We start from the raw sequence: 23521 nt of genomic DNA, 5'->3' as shown, positions 1-23521 counted from the left end.
TTCCGAAGTTCACACATGCGAAAGGCAAATCACATCCAGACAGTGAAAATTAACTTCCAGTTCTCCTTCATTTATTGACCAAGCTGTAGAAATGACCAAGAAAAACTAATTAACTACCGCTATAAAAGCACATATCAGTATTTAATCCTCCTTTTCATTTATCTTCTGATTCTCATATTAATAGAAACTTTTAATTGTAAAATATACTGATATAATATAAACAGTAATTGAAATAGATGATAAGATGTATTTTTTGCTTTTTTATTTAAAAACTATTATTTGCATATCATATTCACTGTATACGTATATAGTTATTCATAACAATATTTGTGCAGCATCTTAATAATATATTTTATTCTGTTATTGCAATAATGTCATTTACTTAACATTGGGCTACTTAACACGAAAAAGTATAAAATGTTCAAGTACATCGAAAAATTAGATGTCAGTTGCGCCTATGACTACTATTAAATAAAAATTGATACGTATATTACATTTATTGTTACTGAACGTAATGCTGATATTGTTAATTTAGCGATTTATTACGTTTTTTTAATTACTTGCACAGTATGTATTTACTGTACCATTCATTTATTTTTTAAATAACTATTTAAATGTGGGTATTTCAAATTCAATTTAAAATCCGTTTTATCTTTAATCTTAGAATAATCGAAAAGAGCAAGTCATAATGTTTACACATACAGCCATAAACTTTTTTGTCCGCATTTTCTAACAGGCTTATCATTATCAGTACTACATACTATAATATAAAGCATTTTTTCACCCTGTTATATATAAACCAGTGATTTTCAAACTGTGGGCCGACTCCTCTTCACAATTTTGTACAAGATTTGCAATTAATTGAAAAAATAAAGAAAGACGTCAAAACTGAAAAAATATTTTTAATTTTTGTGTGATTTGTTTTTACTTGACCCTGTGACCTGCATAAAAGAAGTAAAATCGCCAGCACAAAATATTCGTTAAAAAAATTATGAAAAAATGTTCAGCGCTAGCCTTAGGGGAAGGTTTTATTTAGGTGAGCCACTACAGACTGCACTGTCTACTACTTTTGTTTTTAGTAATCCTTTTTAAGTATGAGCCAGAGAATCGACACTAATTATCGATATGAAGTATCATTTTTTGAAAACCTAAACAAATCTTAAAATTTGCTGAGACTCGCCAAGGATACTGAAAATTTTAAATACCAAAGGTGCCTACACAAATTTTACTTATTTTTATCCCTTATTTACGGAAAATTTTAATTAAAATAAATAGGTCAAGACGAAAAAGTTTGCGAACCGCTGGAATAAATAAATAAAAGTTCTTGATAAAAAGTATGAATCAAAGACATGTTAGAGACAGTACGCTACGTAATATGTTTACAAATGCAGCCAATCTCTACGAAGGCGCAGGAGAGACATTTAAAAAATGTTTATTTTTCCTTAAAAAATATTAATTTCGTGTTATGAATCACGAATTTAATAACTTATTTACAAAAAATTAAATTTCCCTTACACGTAGATATCATATAAATATAAAAAGTTACCTAGTTTGGTTTTCAGCCACAGTACAGAGGTCATAATCATTATTTTCTTATTGCACACTTAGGTAGCACGTAAATTGAAATCTAAATACAAAAAAAAATTTATTAACAACAAAGTAATTGTATACAAATTTCTACTCACACTGTAACATTAATGTCATCATGTCTAAAAATATACACAAGTTGACACTTGTACACTCAATTCATGTTAGTCGGAATTAAGTAATGATTTAAATTATTAAATGTAGTATCGTCGTCTGCCATATAGGCAACCCACCGCTCTACAAAGTAACAGTGTTGCCTCCTTCGTTTTCAAAAAAGGTTTCAGTATATTTATAAGTACATAATCTTTGCATGTGACGACTCACAGCTACTTTAATACACTGAGGTCCTTTAGTAACAGTTTCTGAGTAGCGATTGAAATAAAGAGCGTACAAATTCTTAATTGAGGAGAAACACCTAACAATTATAGTAATTTATACAACCAAGAACTTATCTAATTATCAGTCGTTGTATATTATTAGTTTGAAGTCCTTGAGCTACTTGGGCGGGGGTAGTAGAAAAAAGATTAATTGGTAAACTCCACACCATAGTTTCAATTGGTAGTTCTGTGGGGGCTTGCCAACCAGCCTGATTTAAATCAGGACCTTCTAGGGTCTTGCTCATTGTAGTAACAAATTCAAAGTGCAACCTCCATTTTAAACTAACTAAAATTATATCAAACATGATAGATTTCTCGTTAGTAATCACTGACCAAGCATTAATTAAACAAACCACGATCAGTTAATTTACTCAAACATCCCTGATGAACCTTTCGGGGTTTTCCGAATTTTCTGCATATTTGAACACATGTACCTTTCGTTTGTTACATACCTTTAACCCACGAAAACAATTGTTTATTGGCTTTTAATTTGAAAGGTGAAATAAATCCAAAGTGCAAAAAATGTTATACAACCCGCAAAATTTCCTAATTGTATTTATGACTCTCAAAAGATACAATTTTGTGTAGTTTATTGTAAAAGATTTGTTAATTAACTTTAATAAAAACAACATAATTGAAGATGAAATTAGTAAAGCAACAAATTTACAAAATGCTCAATTTAACTTCTGGGATATAGGTATTGTGTTTATGTTTCTGTGAAAATTAATTAAAGATATCCACTTTCAAATTAAAAGTCTACTTATAGCGTTAATTGAGTTAAAATTACATAAATTTTTATTAATTTTTGATAGAATTGAAAACTATACTGTTGCCTTACCTAATGGAGTAGCAAATGCAGGTGTGACATGTAATGGAATTGGAAGTATGAGTTGTGTATATTTGAAACCCAGACATACTTCATGATGTTTGCTAAATGTAATAATTCGAGATCTTTTCAATTTTCCTATGTTTCGTTGTTCTACATTAGTTTCCTCTTCACATTGCAAAGATACTGATACTTGCACACAAGGTACAGTTGCCACAGTGAAGTCAAAAGCACCAATTATGTCCTCCCCTAATTTGTATGTAGGTTTAAATAAACAAAAACGTGTTACCTTGCCTCTAGTATTTGATATCATGTAAAAATTAGGATTCCTTCTAGCTGTTATATTCTAAAACAGTAGAAAAATTACATACTTCTCATACCAAGTTCTTTCAAGAGGAACTAGAGTAAATATTACCTGTAATGTTTGGAGTGTAATATCAAATGGAGTTTCTTTTTGTCTAACTTCTAAAAAAGGATTTGCTGGAGCTAAATCTTCAGTTGTATCATTGCAAAACCCTCCTAATTCATTCAGGGCACTTGTACTTACAGGGAGAACCCTAATGGGTACTTTTAATAATTTAACAGGGCAGTTAACCCTTTGAGTACCAATCAAAATTTTATAAGAATACTTCACCAACTGACCTCTATAGGAGGGTGGTGAATCACTAGGAATCTTTTCTCTAAACACATCTGTTAATGAAAAATAACAACAGTTGCTACACAGTAAATCATAGTCACAGACTCACATGTCTTTGCCTGCCCTGGTGATAGTTGGAGATCACAGAAAAGTATTCTCGGTTTTGTTGAAACAACGATTTGCCCACCTTCTGATGAGGTTGATAGAGCTGTGCTGTTCAGGGCAAATTCATAATTTAAATTGTCCTCTTTTTTATTGACCCGAGCGTCTGTAGTACAAATACACTGTATTTGAGCTGAAGCCCATGCCAAACTTTCAAAAATATCGTTATGACTTTGAGAAACTTTATGTGATGGTGATAGAGGATGCGTAACAGAAATTGTGCACTCAACCGTCTCTCCAGAAAGATAAACTGGACCATGTATTAATCGCACTGTTATCTCCAGCATTATAGGCTCCTAATTATTTACTATTAAGATAATCTTAAACAACGGAATAAACTAAAAAACTATAAAACACTTGCAGTTTTTTAACTGTTTTTACTAACAAGTAAAAAGTAAAGCATTATTTTGACATTTAAATGCTGGTAGATCAAATTAAATTGATTAACGATTGGCAAATTTGAACTACTGGAGGTAGTTGCAAAAGTTTTATTAAACGTCAAACCTGCATTGCTGATAAAACAAACGGTTTATGTCACTTTAAGAGGTTAAACGTCTACAATCATTATTTATTATTGTTCAAATTATTCTCATTAATAAGTATATTTACATTAAAACCAATGTGGTCTTTTTTTTCCCGCGATTCTTCCAAAGATTTTGGTTTTGAAATAGGTGAAGTTGTTCCCGGTTTTGAGCAAAGAAGTGTGTGGACTTTACATAAGGGTAAGAAAAAAGGGACCAATGAAGAAGTGTCTGTGTTTGTTTTCGATATTAAAAGTGGCTCAGAAACACAGTTGGATGTAGCAAAATCGGCAGTTAAACGTTTAAAAACACTTAGACACCCTAGTGTCTTAACTTATTTAGATAGCTTGGAATCGGATAAGGTACTTTACTTAGCTACAGAATATGTTGAACCACTGGCTTTTCATTTAGAGAAATTAAAAATTAATGATGCACAGAAAGACTTGTACACTGCATGGGGAATTTTCCAAATAACTGTGAGTAAATAATTACAAATAGATAGTAATTCTTAGGAGTCAAAATTATGCTAAAACATATTTTAGAGAGCATTATCTTTTTTAAATAATGATGGTAACCTACGGCATAACAACGTTAATATTTGGTCAATTTTTGTGAATACAGCTGGAGAATGGAAGTTAGGTGGAGTAGAATATGTAGGCAACACACAAGATAACTTTGGTTCAATAAAAATAATTCCTTCTTTAGAAATATATGATCCTCCAGAAAAAAGTGATCCCAATAAACAGCGTCAAATTACGAAATGGTACAAATTGACTTTTTATTACAAAATTTACAAAACTAACCGGTTTAAATTGCAGTTCTTCTGATATGTGGGGCCTAGGATGTTTAATTTGGGAAGTTTTTAATGGACCTTTGCAGCAACAGTCATCATTAAAGAACCTGGAAAGAGTAAAGTGTGTGTAAATTTATTCATCTTGTGTCTATCTCTTATATTACAGATACCAAAACAACTTAGTCCTTTATATTGTGAATTAGTTGGTGCTAATCCTGCCTCTAGACCTAACCCCGCTGACATTATAACCCGTTGTCGAAAATTAGGAGGGTATTTTAAAAATGACCTGGTAGACACCCTGCTCTTTTTAGAAGAAATTCAAATTAAGGATAAAAATGAAAAAAATAGATTTTTTTCTAATCTTACACCACACTTGGATAACTTTCCTGATAATATTTGCAAACACAAGATATTACCTCAATTGATAACTGCTTTTGAATATGGAGATGCAGGATCTGCTGTCTTAGCACCCATGTTTAAGGTGCCCTATAATATTTTACTTACTATTATAAGAAGTGTATATTGTTTTAATTTATGAAAATATTTGGATAAAAATTACATAAAATTTCAGCTTGGAAGATTATTAGATGAAATAGATTACCAGAAGAAAATTGTACCTTGTGTGGTGAAATTGTTCGCTAGTAATGACAGGGCAACGAGGTCTCGACTACTTATGCAGTTGGAGCACTTTATAGGTCATTTGCAATCGGTTACCGTGAACGATCAGATATTTCCCCAGGTGGCCAACGGTTTTATGGACACAAATCCAACTATTCGAGAACAGACTGTTAAAGTAAGATAAGTGGAAGATAAAACACTAATTAAATCAACTAATTTGTTTTATAATACTTTTGCAGTCTGTGATACATTTAGCACCTAAGTTAAATTATAACAACCTGAACGTTGAAGTTTTACGACACTTTGCGAGACTCCAGGCTAAAGACGACCAAGGAGGGATAAGAACAAACACGACCGTGTGCTTAGGAAAAATTGCACAACATCTTCATCCACAGATAAGACAAAAAGTACTCATTTCTGCTTTTGTTAGGGCCATGAGAGACCCTTTTCCACCAGCTAGAAACGCAGGTTAATTTTGACTATTGTATATTAAGTTCACGTTAAATCGAAAACGTTAATCGTTAATAGCCGCTATTTATTCAGTTAAATATTTTTTTGACTTACTATTTATTTATTTTTTATAGAATTTAAATTATTGACGGTGCTGATTTTGTAGAAGTGCGCACTTGAAACAAACAACAAGTAAAGAAGACAATAGTAACGTTTTAGTGCTTTTTTGTGATTGTAGGAGTTCTTGCACTTGCTGCAACTCAACAGTATTACCTACTTTCTGAAGTTTCAACAAGAATTCTTCCTGCTCTCTGTCAACTGACGATGGATCCGGAAAAGTCGGTGAGGGATTCGGTATTTCGAACGATTAAAGGATTTCTTGGTAAATTAGAAAAGGTATCCGAAGATCCAAGTCTACGCGAAAGTATGGGTAAGTTTTATAAGATAATAGTAGTAGTAGTAGTAATAAATTATGTTGAAACTGTTTTCTATATTTACCTCAGAAGCAGACGTGAATACAGCAACGCCCAGTTTAAGTAATGCAGCGGCTACGTGGGCAGGTTGGGCAGTAACCGCGGTAACTGCTAAATTTTATAGAAGTCAGTCAGATACTGCTAAATCCATGACTCCAATGGCCAGCAAAATCCTCAGTAAACCGGCTTCTTTAGGTAAATTACTCATTCATATAATGTACTTGTTTGGTCATTCATTAGCAATAATGTGTTAGTTTTGCTACTTAATTGTTTTCCTTTTGTTTTATATCATTAGAACAACCATCCAGTAGCAGCTTATCTACTACAACCTCAAGCGTCACGTCAATGACGTCCCTCGAACATGAAGAAGGCAGCAGGGGGAACGAGTCAGTTTCTGATTATGATTACGACAACTGGGGAGAAGAAAATTGGGGCGATATGGAGGTAATAATAAAAACTGAAATATCCTACATCCTTTTCTTTTTCGGAACTGTAGTCTAATCTAGGTCTTCCTCTGCCCCTCTACACTACTGTTTTTACTTCTAACATGTCTCTAACTAGTCCTTCCATTATTCTCTCCTTTCCTTATTGACTACCATAGAGCCCACCGTTCACGTTTCGCGCCCATATGGAGCCGTGCTGTTATTAGTAGTACATTTGTTGGGTTTTGTTATTTTAGTTTATTTCTTGAATAACGATATAATTGTATATTTTTTTATTTTAGACGGGAGGTCAAATGCAAAGCAGTAGCGGAAGTGGCGGAGGGGGTGGTACCAGTGATCCTACAAGCCCTCCTTCCGGGTCAGCGCCTGCTAGAACTACTGACGGCTGGGACAATGAAGAGTGGGGAAGTCTCGAAGAAGAGCCAGTAAGATTGCATTAAACAACTCGCGTTGAAATGTTTGTTTCCACAATAACAACTCTAAATTTTGTTTATTCCAGTTAAAATTTTTATTTACGTTTTTATTCATTATTCCTTTAGGAATCGGAGACAGGCGTGACATCTCCTTCGGAAACGTGGAATACTAGTGAATTTAATCCGGTGCCCGAAACTCATCAAGATCATAGTCAGTCGGTAGTGAATCGGAAGTTGACGAATTCAGGCTGGAACGATACAGATTTTGAGCCAATGGACGATGTCAGTAACCACAATGGCGCCAATTCAAAGCTCGAGGAAGCTAAGAAAAAGAGGGAGGAACGTAAATTAATGCGTCAAAAGGAGTTGGAAGCCCGTCGAGCCAGTCGAGGTACCACTGGTCCGATGAAACTCGGCACGAAGAAGATTTAAACGGACCTAGAGCCTCAAAGACTGGTCTAACTTTTTCTTCCAAGACCGCGTCACCTTTATGTTGGTAAGTGTTTGCTATTATAATAATATTGCGCCGCTCCCGTTTAATGTCCGAACAGAAAATGAAAATTACCTAGTTCTAAAGATATTTCTGAGTTTGTTAATATTTTATTCTTCATTTAACAACTGAACTTTTAAACTTAATATGTGCTTTAGTTATTTTGTTATTTAATTTGTCGGACAATTTGTATATTTTTTATCAACATATCTACCAGCATTTTACTGGGTAATTTATCTTTGAGATTAAAAAACATTATGTCAATGGTGAAGTGAGAAAGGTGATTTCACAGATGTGTATATTTACTCAATGTGAGATTTAATTATTTGTCTTTAATTTTTGGAAATGTTTATACTTTTAGATATTTATACTGTTGACGTTTTACCTTCTATATTTTAAGGTCACTGACGATTTTAACTAGATTATTATTAACTATAATTTAATTGCAACATTTATACTTGTAATTTTTAGTTATGAAATCTGTACCAAAATGAATTTTATTATTAAAAGAGCCTTATGAATTTAATTTTTTTAAATTAACGTGCGCACATGATAACATCACATACATTTATTTTACAGAGCACTTATATATTTTTAATACGATTTATTCTTAAATAAGTGATTATTAATTAATTAAATAGTGATAATGGTAAATAATCAGTGACTAGTACCTTTGAGGATTCTGCAAATTCTGCAACATTTTTCTCATTGTTCAGTGGTGATAGTAATAGCAGTGGTCCTGCAAAAAGCGAGAACAATAAATAGTTTCTAAAAGACATGATACGAAACAATATTTAAAGAAAGTTTTTTTAAACTTTAGACTGGCTTGCTGATAATTTACTGGCCCTCTTTGAAATTATTAGTATAAGCTATTGCTCCATTATTTATTTTTGCTGAAATGAAATCAAAAGCTTAAAATATAAATATAAGAGCAAAACGTTAAGACATGACGTTTGTAATAAAAAAAATAATAATCAACTAGCTTATAAATTTACTTTATGTTATTGACAATTTATCAAACGTCATTAACCACCGATAGTTAAGACTGTCCCCTTTGGCGATTGATTTATTTATTTAAAAATTTTTGTTTTTTTTCTCTTTCACTAAAAATACAACATGCCTCTGAAGTCGGAGTACAAGGCATACGATTTTGTGAATAAATGTCAAATGGACACTTCATTACCACGGAGAAAACGCATCGTGTCGCATCCTAATAAAGCCTACGAAAAACGACACCACCATCATTATCAGGGACAAAACCGAAAATATCAAAGGAGTAACATTGAACATCCGGCTATCAATAGAACCGGCTCCGATAAGCTGCACGAAATGTTAATCCAACAAAACCCGAATTACAATAGTAATAGTAATGATTTTCATGTTCAACCCTACAGAAATCCACAATACGCATATCAGACTAACATTCAACAACAGTACTATGGCCAACAACAGCAGTATCCCTCGAATCCCAATAATCGTTTCGCAGGTCCGTGTTATCCTCAATGTGGAGACAACAGATATATGCAAAGGCCAACTCCACACGGCTACAACAACTATCCTCAACAACAAAATAATTGCGAAGATTGTTGGCATCCTAATAATAACATGTATCCCCATCGAGGTAACATGCAATACCCCCATTACAATCGCCCTGAAACAGCACCACAACACTCCAACATGAAATACTTCGGAAGTAATCAATATAATCAACAGAAAGAATGCAACGTATGTAATTTAAATCCTCAAAACAGAAACGAATGGTACGCCATGAATCCGCAAGGAATTCTTAAAATTAACCAACCAAATCAACCCCAACAGTTTATGCTAGGTAAGAATTTCTCAACCGTTCAGGCACCGAATACGAAAGAAATCACGATAAACAGTAATTGCCTAAAAGAGACGAAAGAACCTCAAGAAATCCTGATTAAGGACCAACATGGCGTACCTCAGGGCATTTTAAAATATAATAGACGCACAGCGAAAAAACCTCCTCCTCAATCAAACGATGCGCCACCGCTCGAAACGAATGAAGCTAATAATGATGAGTCTAAAATAGAAAAAGTAAATGCAGGTACCACTACAAGTGAAAATGCTGAAAACACTGACCCCCAACCTTCGAAGAAGAGTAAATGTAGTTGGAGAGTCGAAAGACTATCTCGACCAAAAACGTGTATCTATTAATATTTATTTTTAACGCCAAGTCGTTTCAATATGTTGCTAGTGTAACTGTTTAATATACCCAAAGTATCGGTTTGATGTAATGCAATTATTTTAGTGAAGAATTTAGCAATTTATTTGTTTAGAAAATTATGTAAAAATAACAGAAGTCTCAAGTTGCAAATTTTAATATCGTTTCTAAAACGAACGAAGGCAAAGATGAGACTTGAAACACCTAGTATGTAACAGTAGTTTTACTTACGTGGATTGATTTTCGGATGCTGCATAACTTATGGTGGGAAACTTCACCAAAACGCTCGTGATGAAAATTTTCTTAAAGTTCTTCCTGAAAAGTCTGTTCATGCAGCAGTACAAAATAAAATTTATTGAACCGTTTGATAAGGCGAGTATGTCCAAAACTTCGCCAAGTTCTTGGTAGCACTTGAGAAAAAAGCATTTCCCTTTCATTCCCATCATGAGTCCTAAAATCGCTTGGGGGAATTCGGTGAAAAGGAAAAGCATGAGAACTGCAATCAACATTTTCGTCGTTTTGTCCGTTTTCTTATGCGTTCTTTCTTTAAATCCTCGCGCTAAACGGTAATTGTAATTTTTCAAAAGATGTCTTCGACTTTTGGTTTTCAATAATTTTTTTATTAACCAAATTGTTATCACAGTCAATAAAAGGCAGGGAATTAGTTTAATAAAGACTGCATATAACCAAAAGTTAACGACAAGGTATGTGATATTTTCTACCCCCAAATCACTAAGAGCTGTGTGATACAGGGTGTACTCTTTATCTTCGACTACTGTAGTGGCTCTTATTTTCAACATAAAAAACGAAGGACTGCACAAAATTATAGAAAAAACGTAGCACGTATTAATTGCCATGGTACACCGTTTATCTGCACACAATAGGCTGTTCTTTCCTGGACATCTAAAAATTAGGAATTGAGTTGATAAAGTGAAAGTGTAAAATTTTATTATTATTATAAATACGTACCCTATGATAATGTATCTCCATGTTGCAAGCGTAACAGTAAGGCAGATGGAAACGGTGTGAACAATTTGTGTAAAATGTGTATGTATTAATATGAAAACAGCTCCCCAATATGGAAAATTCATCTCTTTTGGTAGATGTATGTAGTAGTACCATGCAAAGAAAATGTACTCGACCATAACAAGCATATCGGAAATTGCCAGGCTCTTCAAAATCCTGTTTATCGGAACGGTTACCATGTCTTTTGAGTTCAGAACTGTTACATTCAGTATATTGGATATTGTACCGAATATGCAAATAGTTATCGCAACAAAGCCATGATAATATTTTGCATAGGTGCTTGTAAAGTTTTGAATGAACCAACTGTCGCATTCTTCACATACACTGGTAAACGACGAATCGTCTTCGTAGCTATTGTTAAGAATCTTTTCTTTCACAATACTTAACAACGTATAATTAAAATGTGATATATTGGAGTGATGATCAAGAGATTTTATTATGCCAAAGTCATCCATGCTCAGCTGTATCTAAAAATGTTACTTAATTAGTATTAGTCTAAAATAAAACCAAATTTAAATAATTACAATAAATTAATTAGGTTCAATTCCATCGGTAGAAACTCTCGCATGTGATAATAGAATGTTTGTCTATAGATTTTTATCACCAAGCGATACACAGTCAACTCAAATATTTACCCAAAAAAATTATCGTCTAGTAATGTACTTACTATAAATAATATAAATAGTATTAAAAGCAGAAACGTTTGCAATAATTCGACCAATAGTCCTGCCACTCAATTTACATAAATAAATTAAACATTGTTTTATTTTTTGAAATCAGTAATGCTTTCTTTAAAGAAAAAAGAACAAACACACCAATGCATAGGTACCACAAACTTCTTTGAATACCGAACAAACTGTATTACCATAATTAAAACAAGTATTTTGGCATCACAAAAATCATGCTATTGAAATACTTTTACATATATTTAAACTCGTAATGTTCATCTGCCTACCTTAATATTTTTTGCTTTCGGTAAACTCACATAAAAGCACTGCCACTTAAGAAACTGTGTTGTGCAGAACCATCCCTTGAAACTCCTTATTAGCGAGAGATGCGCATGATTCTTTTCGAAATTCACCTACCGGTGTGATTACATAACATTTTGTTTTATTTGCTTTTGTTTATTGTAATTTGCAAAAAAGTCATAATAAGCTTTTTTTTTAATTAGCAGCAATAATAGTTTGCTGGCAAGTTCGTAATATGCAAGATAAACAGCACTATAACGATATGTACGAAATTGACGTTACGCAAGCTTCATGCTTTATTAAACTTATAGGAGATAAGGATTTGTAGTATCGGCTATTAATACATTTAATTAATATAATTTTACTATGAACTTTGTTATTAAAATAACGTTCATATCAGAATTCCAATTGGCCTTTACTAAAGTCATACAATTTATTCTTATCAATCAAAATAATTATCGAATGCGATATATAATGTAACTCATATGTATGCACTAAATTACATTTTATTATTGCATACTATTTAAATTAAAGTTACTCTTTTTACTAACAAAAAAAAATTTAAATAAAAAATAGCAAGTTTTTTTTTTCTACCTTTTACAAAAGAATACATCGTTCATTAGGTAAAGTAAGGTGATAAATTACGGTCTTTATCGGCTAATTACTTGCAAAGTGATGGATGTCCATACTAAACATAAATTAAAAATAGTCACGTCGCGTCGTTGCAATTATGTTATTATATCGGCGACCGACCCTATTTATACAAACTCCAATAAAATCAATTAATTTAGTTAATCACTTCTATAATCGTAAAATCGCACCTTCTTTCGTCAAATACGGAACGGACTTACAAGCATCAAACGTTTTTCTAACACAGGTCAGTTAAAAAATCTTACTTTTTACTCACGAAATAAATGAAGTATAAGTGATAATATATTGTCACATATAGACAATCACCATACGTCATGAGGTATTTAATGGGTTGCGAAGATCTACCTAGTGACAAAGACCAAATTTTCTAAATCCCACATTCTGGAGTAATTCTAGAACACGTCTAGCCCCTGTGAATAATAATAAAAGAGATTGAGACAGTTTAATTCGAGTTCTAGTTACGAGACGATATAAGGTGAATTAAGAAGAGCGAAGAAGAAATAATGTGTACGATATTGTATCGAATGAATAATTAATTAGCAATAGTGGTGTTAATTAAAGAGTAAGTAGTTTAAGAAAATAGTTACTATTGCGAAGAAGTGTTTATTGCAGGACATTTGATGTCAAATGTGGATCGAAGAAATCTGGTCTTCGTTGTTACCAGCGAGGTATAGGCAACCCATTATAGGCCTATGGTGGTAGGTTGCCTGACAATATGTTGATATTAATACTTAATTTCAAATAAGTCCTAATAAAATCAATTATGATAAATAAGTATACTCCTAAGTACATTTTTATCACAGTACCTTAAGTACTTCATTGATAAAACTACAAAAAAAACATAATTAAAATCCACCTTATTTACCAAAACCCCGAAAATTTTTCACTTATCATTAGCAATAAATTGCAACATCTTATCCAAGAGGCGTTTCCGACGCGCCTGAACACATCAGCTAACACTGCCATTCTAAATCCAACGGGAACTTTTTCATACATAAAAAAAATCCCGGTCCCCTTTGTACCTATTTTTTTGATAATTGATTTTCAGGATTTTCGTATTAAAAAAAGTAAGAATTTTTTATAGAACCATGAACTGGCAAAAATTATGAAAATTAAAAATTAAAGGAACATTTGATTTAAGAAACCGATAGACAAACATTAAGGAATGTTACGAAGAACACAAACATTTAAAAACACCCACAATAGGACAAACATTAACAGAAGATTTAAAGCGTGACAAATATTAACATAAAAATAGCAAACACTAAAAGAATCTAAGGAAAAAACTAAATACAAAGGGACGCAAAAGAAATTTCACTGATTTAATGCATACTTCACTTAATTGATTGNATAGATTAATTTGCATTTTTCGCGATTACAATAGTTGTATTTGAATTTTAATTTAATAAAATAAAAATAAGAAGTTTCCTAAATAGCCTGCTATTTTTTTTATAATATATACATATTTTCAAAATAGGCAAATGTAGATAGAGCCTGAAATAACTGAATGTACCAATAATTGACAAAAGAATTTAAATATTTGATCGCTTTTGCGTATAACATTATAAAATGAATTAGATTATCTTACAATTTCGAACAAAAAAGTTTTATTGCCTCTTTAACCCTTGTGTGAAAATAAAGGCAATAACTTTGATAAGAACGGTATAAGTTAATATTTTATTAAAAATACATTAAATAACATGCATTAATTAAAATAAATTTAGGTATAGTTAGGGTTTCATTTGATGATAGAGGCTCCAAACACCAATGCCGAATTAAAAGAAACCGATATGCTCATTTAAAAAATCGATGAAAAATATGGTCTCACTATTTTCATTCAAGGCATTGGTGTAGCAATGGCCCTTTAAAAAATAATAGTACTGATTATAATAGTAACGACAATAAAAAGTCCAATTGGAAAGTAAAGGCTGCAATTAGCTGCCAAATACCATTATCACTTATATTAGGTACTAGAGTGTAACACACTTGAACGATAGCTAGTAGTACAGTAATAATTAATTGTTACAAGTGTTGTTATCACACAACGGTTACAAAAAACGTTGTAGAATTTTTGGAGCATTTCATAATAACGAGGGACGGGTCTTTTTTCCGTGGGTCGACGGGCTCGGAAAAATACAAAAGAAATTTTTTTGTGGACTTTCGAACCTACGGAATGAACATCGACTATCTATAAATATCGTGTACCATTACTAAATTACAAACTCATCCTTCCAAATTTAACATTACAAGACTACAACAAATGCTTCAGCTACTTATCAAATAGTATGTTATAAATAACTAATATCAGTCGGTTTACACATGAAAGAGACCAGAAATGTTTAACATACATTACAAAAAAATCTAATAACACTACATTATATACCCTTATGGAAAGTTGTTATAATTGAATTGTAAACTTAGCCAAGTTTTAGTTAAAGGAGAATTTGGCCATATTAAGAATTTCAACATAAATTTTTAAAATTCAACTGAACAAGTAACTTTTGTCCTCAGTCCTAGGACTTTTATTTATAGCAAATTTTAACCGAATAAGTAACTTCCGTCCTAGGACTTTTACTAATTCTTTAGGTGCTTTTTAAAATTATCCGCCAGTTTCATTTTCTTTTCTTTGGAAATTTTCGTTATATTTTAATAACCAAACAAACCACTTGCCATTTGGTCAGTAATTTGTTTCCAACTGTTTAAAGATATTCTTCCAAAAAAATAATCATTTTAAAATTGTTAACTGATCACCATGTAATTATCATAAATGATATTTTAAAGTTATTGCACTTTTTCCTCCTCCTTGAATAAAAACTTTTTAGTTACCATATTATTGTTAATTTTAAAAATATGAAACAAGAATAGGAATATCTTTATATTCATAAATATATATATTATTATTATTATTATTATTACGTTAAACATGGGACGTATGATTTATTTACAAAACGTTCAAGTTCGATTTAAAATATATAGATGATTAATATGGTAATCAATATCGAACTTTTCATCTTCACCTTTCATAGAGCAGTACGAAATGAGCTATTTAATAATTAAATATCAAGCATACAACTTATTAATTTGTTTGCTTGATGTTAACAATAATTGGACTATTTTAGATGATCATTCCATCTTCCAGAATATATCACACCAATACTTTAGTTACTGTTCGTAATAAGGACCATTTAACGTCAAATATGTAACACTGCATCACTGTTACATGTTTCCTCCGTCAAAAATGTATATATAATATAGATTTATGCATATATTTACTATTTAATTTCGTATTTTAGAATTTATTATTGTGCACCTATAGAGACGATCCTTATTTCATTTAATATTAATAACCACCACCTATAATGGAACAGCTTAATTTTTTTGCATCAAACGAGCAGCTATTTTAAATTCTGCCACATTGCAGAGTAGATAACAACAACAATAAATAATAAAGAATTTTCCCAAGATAAAATGGGGAAGGTTAGTAATACACATAACAAATACCTGTACTGACGTATTTTACTCCTTAATACGTTCTTTTGAGATGAACCAGACGTCCTTTTTTTTGTCTTTCATTCCATAAACAGGTGTGACCTTCGCGTCGGTTAATGGTTGTTGGAGCTCCGTTTGCCGTTTCGTGCAAGAGAATGCACACGGTTTACAATTTAAATAGCGTCGTGATGAACGCAACCAGGTAAACGAAGGGGCGTGATCTGGGCTAGAACATGTCACGGGTAGAACGGCCACCACCTCTCTGGTAATTACGGACACCTGGACGCCGAGCATTACGTATCTCTCGATCGACTTCGAGGTCCTCCAACCGTTGCGTTAAACTTAACTTTTGCTGAACCGCCAGCCGAAGAAGTTGGTTCAATGTTTTCTTTTCCTCTTCGGCCGCATTGAGTTGCTGCTGAAGTTCGTCAACTTGCGTCACGTACTCTTCGCAACGAGCGGCAAACATCGCCCTCAAACCTACAAAAAAAGTGTTAAATGGCTCCTAAATTTAAACTATTACGTGTAACATTTGATAGCCAAGTTACATTAAAAACTTCATATCCTAAAACAATCGAGCTTACATATTTTTAATTTTAAAATTTTATGTTTAAAAAAATATAGAACTTACAAAGACAGAATTTAATTCCCTAAAAAAATGTTTGTAGTAGTAGAATATCGTAAGAGGAAACTTCTACAAAATTAGAACTCCTTTGAAATTCTTTATATAGTAAATGGATTATGAAGTGTATGTGAATAGGAAATTATACATATTTTCCATTCTTCCCCTGATTTTACACCGAATGTAAATTATTTATGTGTTAAGGGTAAAGTACTCACTTGAGAATGTTGCAGCATCTTCTTTAAGATGCCTTAATTCGTTTCTCAAATTCATCATAGTTTCAGACACAATAGTCTTTTCATTTTCATATTTGGCCTTCAAATTATTGAGTGCTACCTCAGCAGTGTTCTTGTTAGATTTAAGGACGGTACGAAGTGTAGCAATTTGCTCCCTTTTTGTGGACAACAAACTTTTCAGACGGATTACTTGTTCCTGCAGTTCGGCTATTTCGGCCTCTGCATTTTCATCTTTAATAGCTGCAACAAGCAAAAGAATATAACAACTCCAACCATTAATAACTACTTATGTAAAAAACAGATCAAGTTGAAGCAGATATTTACAGTCGTATTTTTCTGTTGTATGTTCTTTCTTCTTAGACATGTCAATGGTGCTTTCTATGGCAGTACGGAGATGTTTCACTTGGTCAATAATGATGCCGACCTGTTTGGCTACATTTTCAGTGTCGTTCAAACTGTCCAAGTCGTTCAGAGGAATGTCACTTTTCAGTTTGCTTCGAAGCATCTCTATCTTCGACATTTCACAAATTGGTCTAGCAGTTTCACACACTGTAAAAAAGAAATATTTTCACTATTGTACGGTAAAATCAGAAAGGTCGTTATTTTTTTTTAAATATTCTGTTAATGTTTTAAAGATGAAACTGGCTATCTGATTAAATGTAATTTAAAAGACAGCCACATAAAAGAAAGATGAATATCAATAAAGACGAAGAAAATTTAAATTGAAATCTTTTAAATAATTCTCACCAGGCGTCATTCCCTTTTCATGTTCCAATACAACACGATCTGGAGTCTTTCCGTTAAANGTATTAAAAAAAGTAAGAATTTTTTATAGAACCATGAACTGGCAAAAATTATGAAAATTAAAAATTAAAGGAACATTTGATTTAAGAAACCGATAGACAAACATTAAGGAATGTTACGAAGAACACAAACATTTAAAAACACCCACAATAGGACAAACATTAACAGAAGATTTAAAGCGTGACAAATATTAACATAAAAATAGCAAACACTAAAAGAATCTAAGGAAAAAACTAAATACAAAGGGACGCAAAAGAAATTTCACTGATTTAATGCATACTTCACTTAATTGATTGCAAAGTATTCACTAAATGCAGTAAAAATCCCTTTTTAAAGCTTGGATTTAGGATAACTAGTGTTAGCGGCTAATTGTCAGGAGGGACCCCCCGAAGCCGTAGGCGTTTCGTAGCGGATTATCATGGAATTAGAATTCCCGGGTTCGATTTTGTAACCAATTCCTTTATAGAAAGGAATAAGAGGATCTTTACAGTCTAGAGACATCTTGTAACAGCCCAACTTCTTCGCTAATAAGGATACTGTTAGTACTATCCTATAAAAAAATAGTAAGTAACAACTATACAATATTAATTTATAACATTAGAGCTTTTCTTACAATTTTCCTAATTGTTTTCCCCTATAAGTATTATTTACTACGACATCTTCTAATCTTCCCCTAAGACCACAGTCGTGAATGAATTTATACTCGGTAATTAGGGTAGCTGCCCCTATTATTTTTCTATCACGAGTATCTTCTATTACAGTAACATAATAGCCTCCTGCTTTCATCATTTCCCAGAACTGACCTGATAAAAGAAAACAGAAATTCAATAGTATAGTAATTAAAATGTTTAGATAAATTGACAAGGTATTCTAAATATGTTATATTTTATAAACTAAATTAAACTGTGCATTATGAAGGTCATAGTTAACTAATTCTTTTTATTTCAATTACAACCTTCTAGAAGGTCAACAGCTACCACATTTCAATAGAATTCCATTTATTCCACTTTCCTTCTCCAAATTACATTAATTTAGTTTTGATCAAAAACTCTTTCTGATAAAAATAATTTATGAATAACAAGCAAATACATTATTTATCAATCCAGCAAATAAAAAAATGGAAGATTTATTAAGTAGCAAATTACTGCTATCAATTAAAATTTCCAATTTCTCTGTAAAAATGGGCATCAGAAATCATGAAGTTTTACCGATTATATCTTATCTTAACTGATAAGTTTTTCAGATAATGTAGTCCTTTCTAAACACAGCTATTCAAGTTTTATGATATCCCAATTTTTTTAAAGAACCTTTATAGTAAAAGCAACCATATGGAAACGTAAAAATATAATTGTCATAGTTAAACAGATTTGAAAGATTTAAAGAAGTACCTACGTTCAAATGCTGATCTTGGTATATTTCCTACAGTTGTTAATTGCGATAATATTTGAAGAAGTCCTTTATCATAGTCTTCTAGTTGTAAAGGTCTTACCAAAAGCCATGGTTCACCGGGATTTTCATTTGTTATAAATGGATTCAAGTAGCCCCTTACACTTTCCCAATCTAAATTTTGTAGGAGTGCTGGATTATATAAATAATTCCCACTCTGGGGATTCTAAAAATACAAACAGTCAATCAATTATGGTTATTTCTTTTTAAAATAAGCGTTTGTAGCACAGATTTGCACATTTGCAATTAATATTTAATTAAAATAACCATCAAATAATTCAATTAAAAATTACATACCTTTTTTGAAGCCCCCATGTGGCTTAAACTTCAGAAATGCGACAACTGAAACAAACTGTGTCACCTATTGTAAGTTTCTGATAAAATTATAATTTGTTAACCATTCAAATTGCTACATGAAATTAGATTACCTTGGAAAACTACTTTCACATCTCAATATTTCTTTGGCATATTGAGTAACACAGACTTACACTAACATATGGTACAAATAGTAAATATATTTTTATATCCTACATACTTGCTTTTTCTCATTAAAGTTAGTGTTAAATATTTAAAAAAAAAACTCATAACTGACCATTAACAAAGTAAATAACAAACGTAGAGAATTATAACTTTACATAATAATTTTACTAGTAAATTCACACCATCAGTTATTAGATAAATGTTACTGAGCAAATCACTTGATAATAAAGAAATGTTGTATAAACATTAAATTTCCTGATTTTCATAAATATTGTACTTTTGTCTAATAGTGCAGCACGAAAAAATGAAGAATATTACCTTTAAAAAATTATATCCTAAATAGCTTACGTAGTACAATACACTTTTAAAAAGTAATTTTAACTTAATTTAAATTAAAATCACTGCAATGCACGCTATTCATATTCTGACATTGTTTGACATTTTGAATTCTTGACCATAGGCATTCTTGGCCATTGCTTGACATTTTCTTGACGTTATGTGGTGTCTGTATAATCGTCTGCAATCAATTGCTCAATTATTTTGGAATAAATATTTCTTTAACATTTTATGCATAATTTCCATATATGAACTAGCACGTTTGCTTATTTATTGTAGATACATGAAGAGTAATTAAACTGCTTAATTGAATGTTCTATCATTAATAGCATTTTAAAACCGACATGAACTCAACTGTGATCCATATTTATACGTAATATATCTATGAGACTATTTTTGTCAAGTGCAAAGGCGAGAGAGTTTGTTTTTGTTGAAGTTTTGTGCATGTTTTGTGGTTGGTTGGTGTTTCTCTGAAGAAAGGGATTTCTTTAAAAATGTCCACCCTTGAAGATAAAGCGATTTGGGATGATGGAGAAGAAGCCCTGGGCGAAGAAGTTCTGCGTATGTCTACCGATGAAATAGTAAGTCGAACTAGACTTCTGGACAATGAAATCAAAATTATGAAGAGTGAGGTTATGAGGATCAACCATGAGTTGCAAGCTCAAAATGAAAAAATTAAAGAAAATACAGAAAAAATTAAAGTAAACAAGACTCTTCCATATCTCGTTTCAAATGTGATAGAATTATTGGATGTTGATCCTCAAGAAGAAGAAGAGGATGGGGCAGTTGTGGATTTAGATGCACAAAGAAAAGGGAAATGTGCAGTAGTTAAGACATCTACTCGTCAGACTTATTTCTTACCAGTAATTGGCCTAGTTGACGAAGAAAAATTAAAACCAGGAGACTTAGTGGGTGTTAATAAGGATTCATATCTAATACTAGAAACTCTGCCTGCTGAATATGATGCTAGAGTTAAAGCTATGGAAGTCGATGAAAGACCAACCGAACAATATTCAGATATAGGTGGTCTTGATAAGCAAATACAGGAATTAATAGAAGCTGTTGTATTACCTATGACCCATAAAGAAAAGTTTATAAACCTAGGGATTCATCCACCTAAAGGTAATTAAGAAAAATGTTTCTATTGTTAATACTAAACTTATTATCTTTAGGGGTCTTACTGTATGGTCCTCCTGGTACTGGCAAAACGCTATTAGCCAGGGCATGTGCTGCACAAACCAAATCAACATTTCTCAAACTAGCAGGACCTCAACTAGTACAGATGTTCATAGGAGATGGAGCTAAATTGGTTCGAGATGCTTTTGCATTAGCTAAGGAAAAAGCTCCTGCAATTATATTTATAGATGAACTTGATGCTATTGGAACAAAGAGATTTGATTCAGAAAAAGCTGGTGATAGAGAGGTACAAAGAACAATGTTGGAACTTTTAAACCAGCTTGATGGCTTTAGTTCTACTGCAGATATTAAAGTTATTGCAGCCACCAATCGAGTTGATATTTTGGATCCTGCACTTTTAAGATCAGGTATTGTTCATGTAATTATAATATGAATTATGAACTAATTAATTTTTCTTTTTAAGGTCGTCTCGATCGTAAAATAGAATTCCCACATCCAAATGAAGAGGCCAGAGCTAGAATAATGCAAATTCATTCACGAAAAATGACAGTAAGTCCCGATGTTAATTTTGAAGAATTGGCTCGTACAACTGACGATTTTAATGGAGCCCAATGTAAAGCGGTATGCGTTGAAGCAGGTATGATAGCACTGCGACGAAACGCCACTGTTGTAACCCATGAAGACTACATGGACGCGATAATGGAGGTACAAGCAAAGAAAAAGGCGAACCTAAATTATTACGCTTAAAATTAATAATTTTAAAGTCATTTTAAAAATCTCGATGTGTATGCAGATATCATAATTAATTAATGAATAGATTAATTTGCATTTTTCGCGATTACAATAGTTGTATTTGAATTTTAATTTAATAAAATAAAAATAAGAAGTTTCCTAAATAGCCTGCTATTTTTTTTATAATATATACATATTTTCAAAATAGGCAAATGTAGATAGAGCCTGAAATAACTGAATGTACCAATAATTGACAAAAGAATTTAAATATTTGATCGCTTTTGCGTATAACATTATAAAATGAATTAGATTATCTTACAATTTCGAACAAAAAAGTTTTATTGCCTCTTTAACCCTTGTGTGAAAATAAAGGCAATAACTTTGATAAGAACGGTATAAGTTAATATTTTATTAAAAATACATTAAATAACATGCATTAATTAAAATAAATTTAGGTATAGTTAGGGTTTCATTTGATGATAGAGGCTCCAAACACCAATGCCGAATTAAAAGAAACCGATATGCTCATTTAAAAAATCGATGAAAAATATGGTCTCACTATTTTCATTCAAGGCATTGGTGTAGCAATGGCCCTTTAAAAAATAATAGTACTGATTATAATAGTAACGACAATAAAAAGTCCAATTGGAAAGTAAAGGCTGCAATTAGCTGCCAAATACCATTATCACTTATATTAGGTACTAGAGTGTAACACACTTGAACGATAGCTAGTAGTACAGTAATAATTAATTGTTACAAGTGTTGTTATCACACAACGGTTACAAAAAACGTTGTAGAATTTTTGGAGCATTTCATAATAACGAGGGACGGGTCTTTTTTCCGTGGGTCGACGGGCTCGGAAAAATACAAAAGAAATTTTTTTGTGGACTTTCGAACCTACGGAATGAACATCGACTATCTATAAATATCGTGTACCATTACTAAATTACAAACTCATCCTTCCAAATTTAACATTACAAGACTACAACAAATGCTTCAGCTACTTATCAAATAGTATGTTATAAATAACTAATATCAGTCGGTTTACACATGAAAGAGACCAGAAATGTTTAACATACATTACAAAAAAATCTAATAACACTACATTATATACCCTTATGGAAAGTTGTTATAATTGAATTGTAAACTTAGCCAAGTTTTAGTTAAAGGAGAATTTGGCCATATTAAGAATTTCAACATAAATTTTTAAAATTCAACTGAACAAGTAACTTTTGTCCTCAGTCCTAGGACTTTTATTTATAGCAAATTTTAACCGAATAAGTAACTTCCGTCCTAGGACTTTTACTAATTCTTTAGGTGCTTTTTAAAATTATCCGCCAGTTTCATTTTCTTTTCTTTGGAAATTTTCGTTATATTTTAATAACCAAACAAACCACTTGCTATTTGGTCAGTAATTTGTTTCCAACTGTTTAAAGATATTCTTCCAAAAAAATAATCATTTTAAAATTGTTAACTGATCACCATGTAATTATCATAAATGATATTTTAAAGTTATTGCACTTTTTCCTCCTCCTTGAATAAAAACTTTTTAGCTACCATATTATTGTTAATTTTAAAAATATGAAACAAGAATAGGAATATCTTTATATTCATAA

General features: G+C 31.8%; 6 protein-coding genes across 11 annotated transcripts in view; 2 read left to right on the top strand and 4 right to left on the bottom strand.

Annotated features, from left to right (window-relative positions):
* Positions 1-1900: 1900 nt before the first annotated feature.
* Positions 1901-4028, bottom strand: LOC108738633 (RAB6A-GEF complex partner protein 2). Its single transcript, XM_018472139.2, has 4 exons — positions 3537-4028; positions 3206-3480; positions 2803-3136; positions 1901-2250 (listed from the first exon to the last, which is right to left on the bottom strand). The coding sequence occupies exons 1-4, from the start codon at positions 3874-3876 to the stop codon at positions 2036-2038; spliced, it is 1164 nt and encodes a 387-aa protein (XP_018327641.1). The 5' UTR covers positions 3877-4028; the 3' UTR covers positions 1901-2035.
* Positions 4029-4208: 180 nt separating this feature from the next.
* LOC108738567 (N-terminal kinase-like protein) lies at positions 4209-8316 on the top strand. Of its 2 annotated transcripts, none has more exons than XM_018472039.1 (11): positions 4209-4586; positions 4653-4873; positions 4929-5019; positions 5070-5384; positions 5475-5696; positions 5761-5989; positions 6210-6401; positions 6475-6639; positions 6740-6888; positions 7169-7312; positions 7427-8316. In XM_018472039.1, exons 1-11 carry the CDS (start codon positions 4209-4211, stop codon positions 7730-7732), a joined length of 2412 nt encoding a protein of 803 aa, XP_018327541.1. In that variant the 3' UTR covers positions 7733-8316. The 2 variants fall into 2 exon arrangements, with proteins under 2 accessions (XP_018327541.1, XP_018327549.1); XM_018472047.1 differs by having other exon boundaries at positions 7169-7344; positions 7427-7519.
* LOC108738616 (sex peptide receptor-like) lies at positions 4922-13966 on the bottom strand. 3 transcript variants are annotated; one of them, XM_018472129.2, is made up of 6 exons: positions 11960-13966; positions 11529-11670; positions 10948-11471; positions 10210-10881; positions 8462-8529; positions 4922-5010 (listed from the first exon to the last, which is right to left on the bottom strand). In XM_018472129.2, exons 3-5 carry the CDS (start codon positions 11457-11459, stop codon positions 8496-8498), a joined length of 1218 nt encoding a protein of 405 aa, XP_018327631.1. In that variant the 5' UTR covers positions 11460-11471; positions 11529-11670; positions 11960-13966; the 3' UTR covers positions 4922-5010; positions 8462-8495. The 3 variants fall into 3 exon arrangements, with proteins under 3 accessions (XP_018327631.1, XP_018327613.1, XP_018327621.1); XM_018472111.2 differs by lacking the exon at positions 4922-5010 and adding an exon at positions 7535-7622; XM_018472119.2 differs by lacking the exons at positions 4922-5010; positions 11529-11670 and adding an exon at positions 7535-7622.
* Positions 13967-14272: 306 nt separating this feature from the next.
* The window catches only part of LOC108738579 (protein bicaudal D), a 13293-nt gene continuing 4044 nt past the window's right edge, over positions 14273-23521 (bottom strand). The window contains exons 8-11 of the mRNA XM_025977626.1: positions 17718-17773; positions 17295-17519; positions 16953-17210; positions 14273-16592 (exon numbers count right to left, since the gene is read on the bottom strand). Of these exons, the coding sequence (XP_025833411.1) occupies positions 16339-16592; positions 16953-17210; positions 17295-17519; positions 17718-17773 (793 nt within the window). The 3' untranslated portion in view covers positions 14273-16338. The remainder of the gene's footprint in view (positions 16593-16952; positions 17211-17294; positions 17520-17717; positions 17774-23521) is intronic.
* On the bottom strand, positions 17777-20151 carry LOC108738639 (probable glucosamine 6-phosphate N-acetyltransferase). 3 transcript variants are annotated; one of them, XM_018472153.2, is made up of 5 exons: positions 20019-20151; positions 19518-19572; positions 19167-19386; positions 18388-18577; positions 17777-18324 (listed from the first exon to the last, which is right to left on the bottom strand). In XM_018472153.2, the coding sequence occupies exons 2-5, from the start codon at positions 19533-19535 to the stop codon at positions 18147-18149; spliced, it is 606 nt and encodes a 201-aa protein (XP_018327655.1). In that variant the 5' UTR covers positions 19536-19572; positions 20019-20151; the 3' UTR covers positions 17777-18146. The 3 variants fall into 3 exon arrangements, with proteins under 3 accessions (XP_018327655.1, XP_018327663.1, XP_018327671.1); XM_018472161.2 differs by having other exon boundaries at positions 19518-19562; XM_018472169.2 differs by lacking the exon at positions 20019-20151 and adding an exon at positions 19649-19803.
* LOC108738608 (26S proteasome regulatory subunit 6A-B) lies at positions 20436-22026 on the top strand. The gene is made up of 3 exons (XM_018472100.2): positions 20436-21158; positions 21209-21580; positions 21637-22026. The coding sequence occupies exons 1-3, from the start codon at positions 20531-20533 to the stop codon at positions 21918-21920; spliced, it is 1284 nt and encodes a 427-aa protein (XP_018327602.1). The 5' UTR covers positions 20436-20530; the 3' UTR covers positions 21921-22026.

The sequence above is a fragment of the Agrilus planipennis genome, unplaced genomic scaffold (assembly GCF_000699045.2).
Source record: "Agrilus planipennis isolate EAB-ADULT unplaced genomic scaffold, Apla_2.0 scaffold25, whole genome shotgun sequence".
In the NCBI taxonomy this organism is placed as follows: Eukaryota; Metazoa; Arthropoda; class Insecta; order Coleoptera; family Buprestidae; genus Agrilus; species Agrilus planipennis.
Note: the sequence above shows the minus strand (reverse complement) of the source record. Positions and strands in the feature narration are given on the sequence as shown.

Bases quoted from the DNA above. Each gene is read 5' to 3' on its own strand.
- LOC108738633 (XM_018472139.2), bottom strand. From the start codon at position 3,876: ATGCTGGAGATAACAGTGCGATTAATACATGGTCCAGTTTATCTTTCT. The intron at 3,481-3,536 runs GTGAGTCTGTGA...TTTCATTAACAG, and splicing joins ACCAGGGCAGGCAAAGACAT to ATGTGTTTAGAGAAAAGATT. The intron at 3,137-3,205 runs GTAATATTTACT...CTACTGTTTTAG, and splicing joins TTACACTCCAAACATTACAG to AATATAACAGCTAGAAGGAA.
- LOC108738567 (XM_018472039.1), top strand. From the start codon at position 4,209: ATGTGGTCTTTTTTTTCCCGCGATTCTTCCAAAGATTTTGGTTTTGAA. The intron at 4,587-4,652 runs GTGAGTAAATAA...AACATATTTTAG, and splicing joins GGGGAATTTTCCAAATAACT to AGAGCATTATCTTTTTTAAA. The intron at 7,313-7,426 runs GTAAGATTGCAT...TTATTCCTTTAG, and splicing joins GAAGTCTCGAAGAAGAGCCA to GAATCGGAGACAGGCGTGAC.
- LOC108738616 (XM_018472129.2), bottom strand. From the start codon at position 11,459: ATGGATGACTTTGGCATAATAAAATCTCTTGATCATCACTCCAATATA. The intron at 10,882-10,947 runs GTACGTATTTAT...CCTAATTTTTAG, and splicing joins TGGAGATACATTATCATAGG to ATGTCCAGGAAAGAACAGCC. The intron at 8,530-10,209 runs GTAAGTAAAACT...CGCTTTTTGCAG, and splicing joins GCATCCGAAAATCAATCCAC to GACCACTGCTATTACTATCA.
- LOC108738639 (XM_018472153.2), bottom strand. The intron at 18,578-19,166 runs GTAGGTACTTCT...TTCTTTTATCAG, and splicing joins ACCAAGATCAGCATTTGAAC to GTCAGTTCTGGGAAATGATG. The intron at 18,325-18,387 runs GTAAGAAAAGCT...ATTTTTTTATAG, and splicing joins GGAAAACAATTAGGAAAATT to GATAGTACTAACAGTATCCT.
- LOC108738608 (XM_018472100.2), top strand. From the start codon at position 20,531: ATGTCCACCCTTGAAGATAAAGCGATTTGGGATGATGGAGAAGAAGCC. The intron at 21,159-21,208 runs GTAATTAAGAAA...TATTATCTTTAG, and splicing joins AGGGATTCATCCACCTAAAG to GGGTCTTACTGTATGGTCCT. The intron at 21,581-21,636 runs GTATTGTTCATG...TTTCTTTTTAAG, and splicing joins TCCTGCACTTTTAAGATCAG to GTCGTCTCGATCGTAAAATA.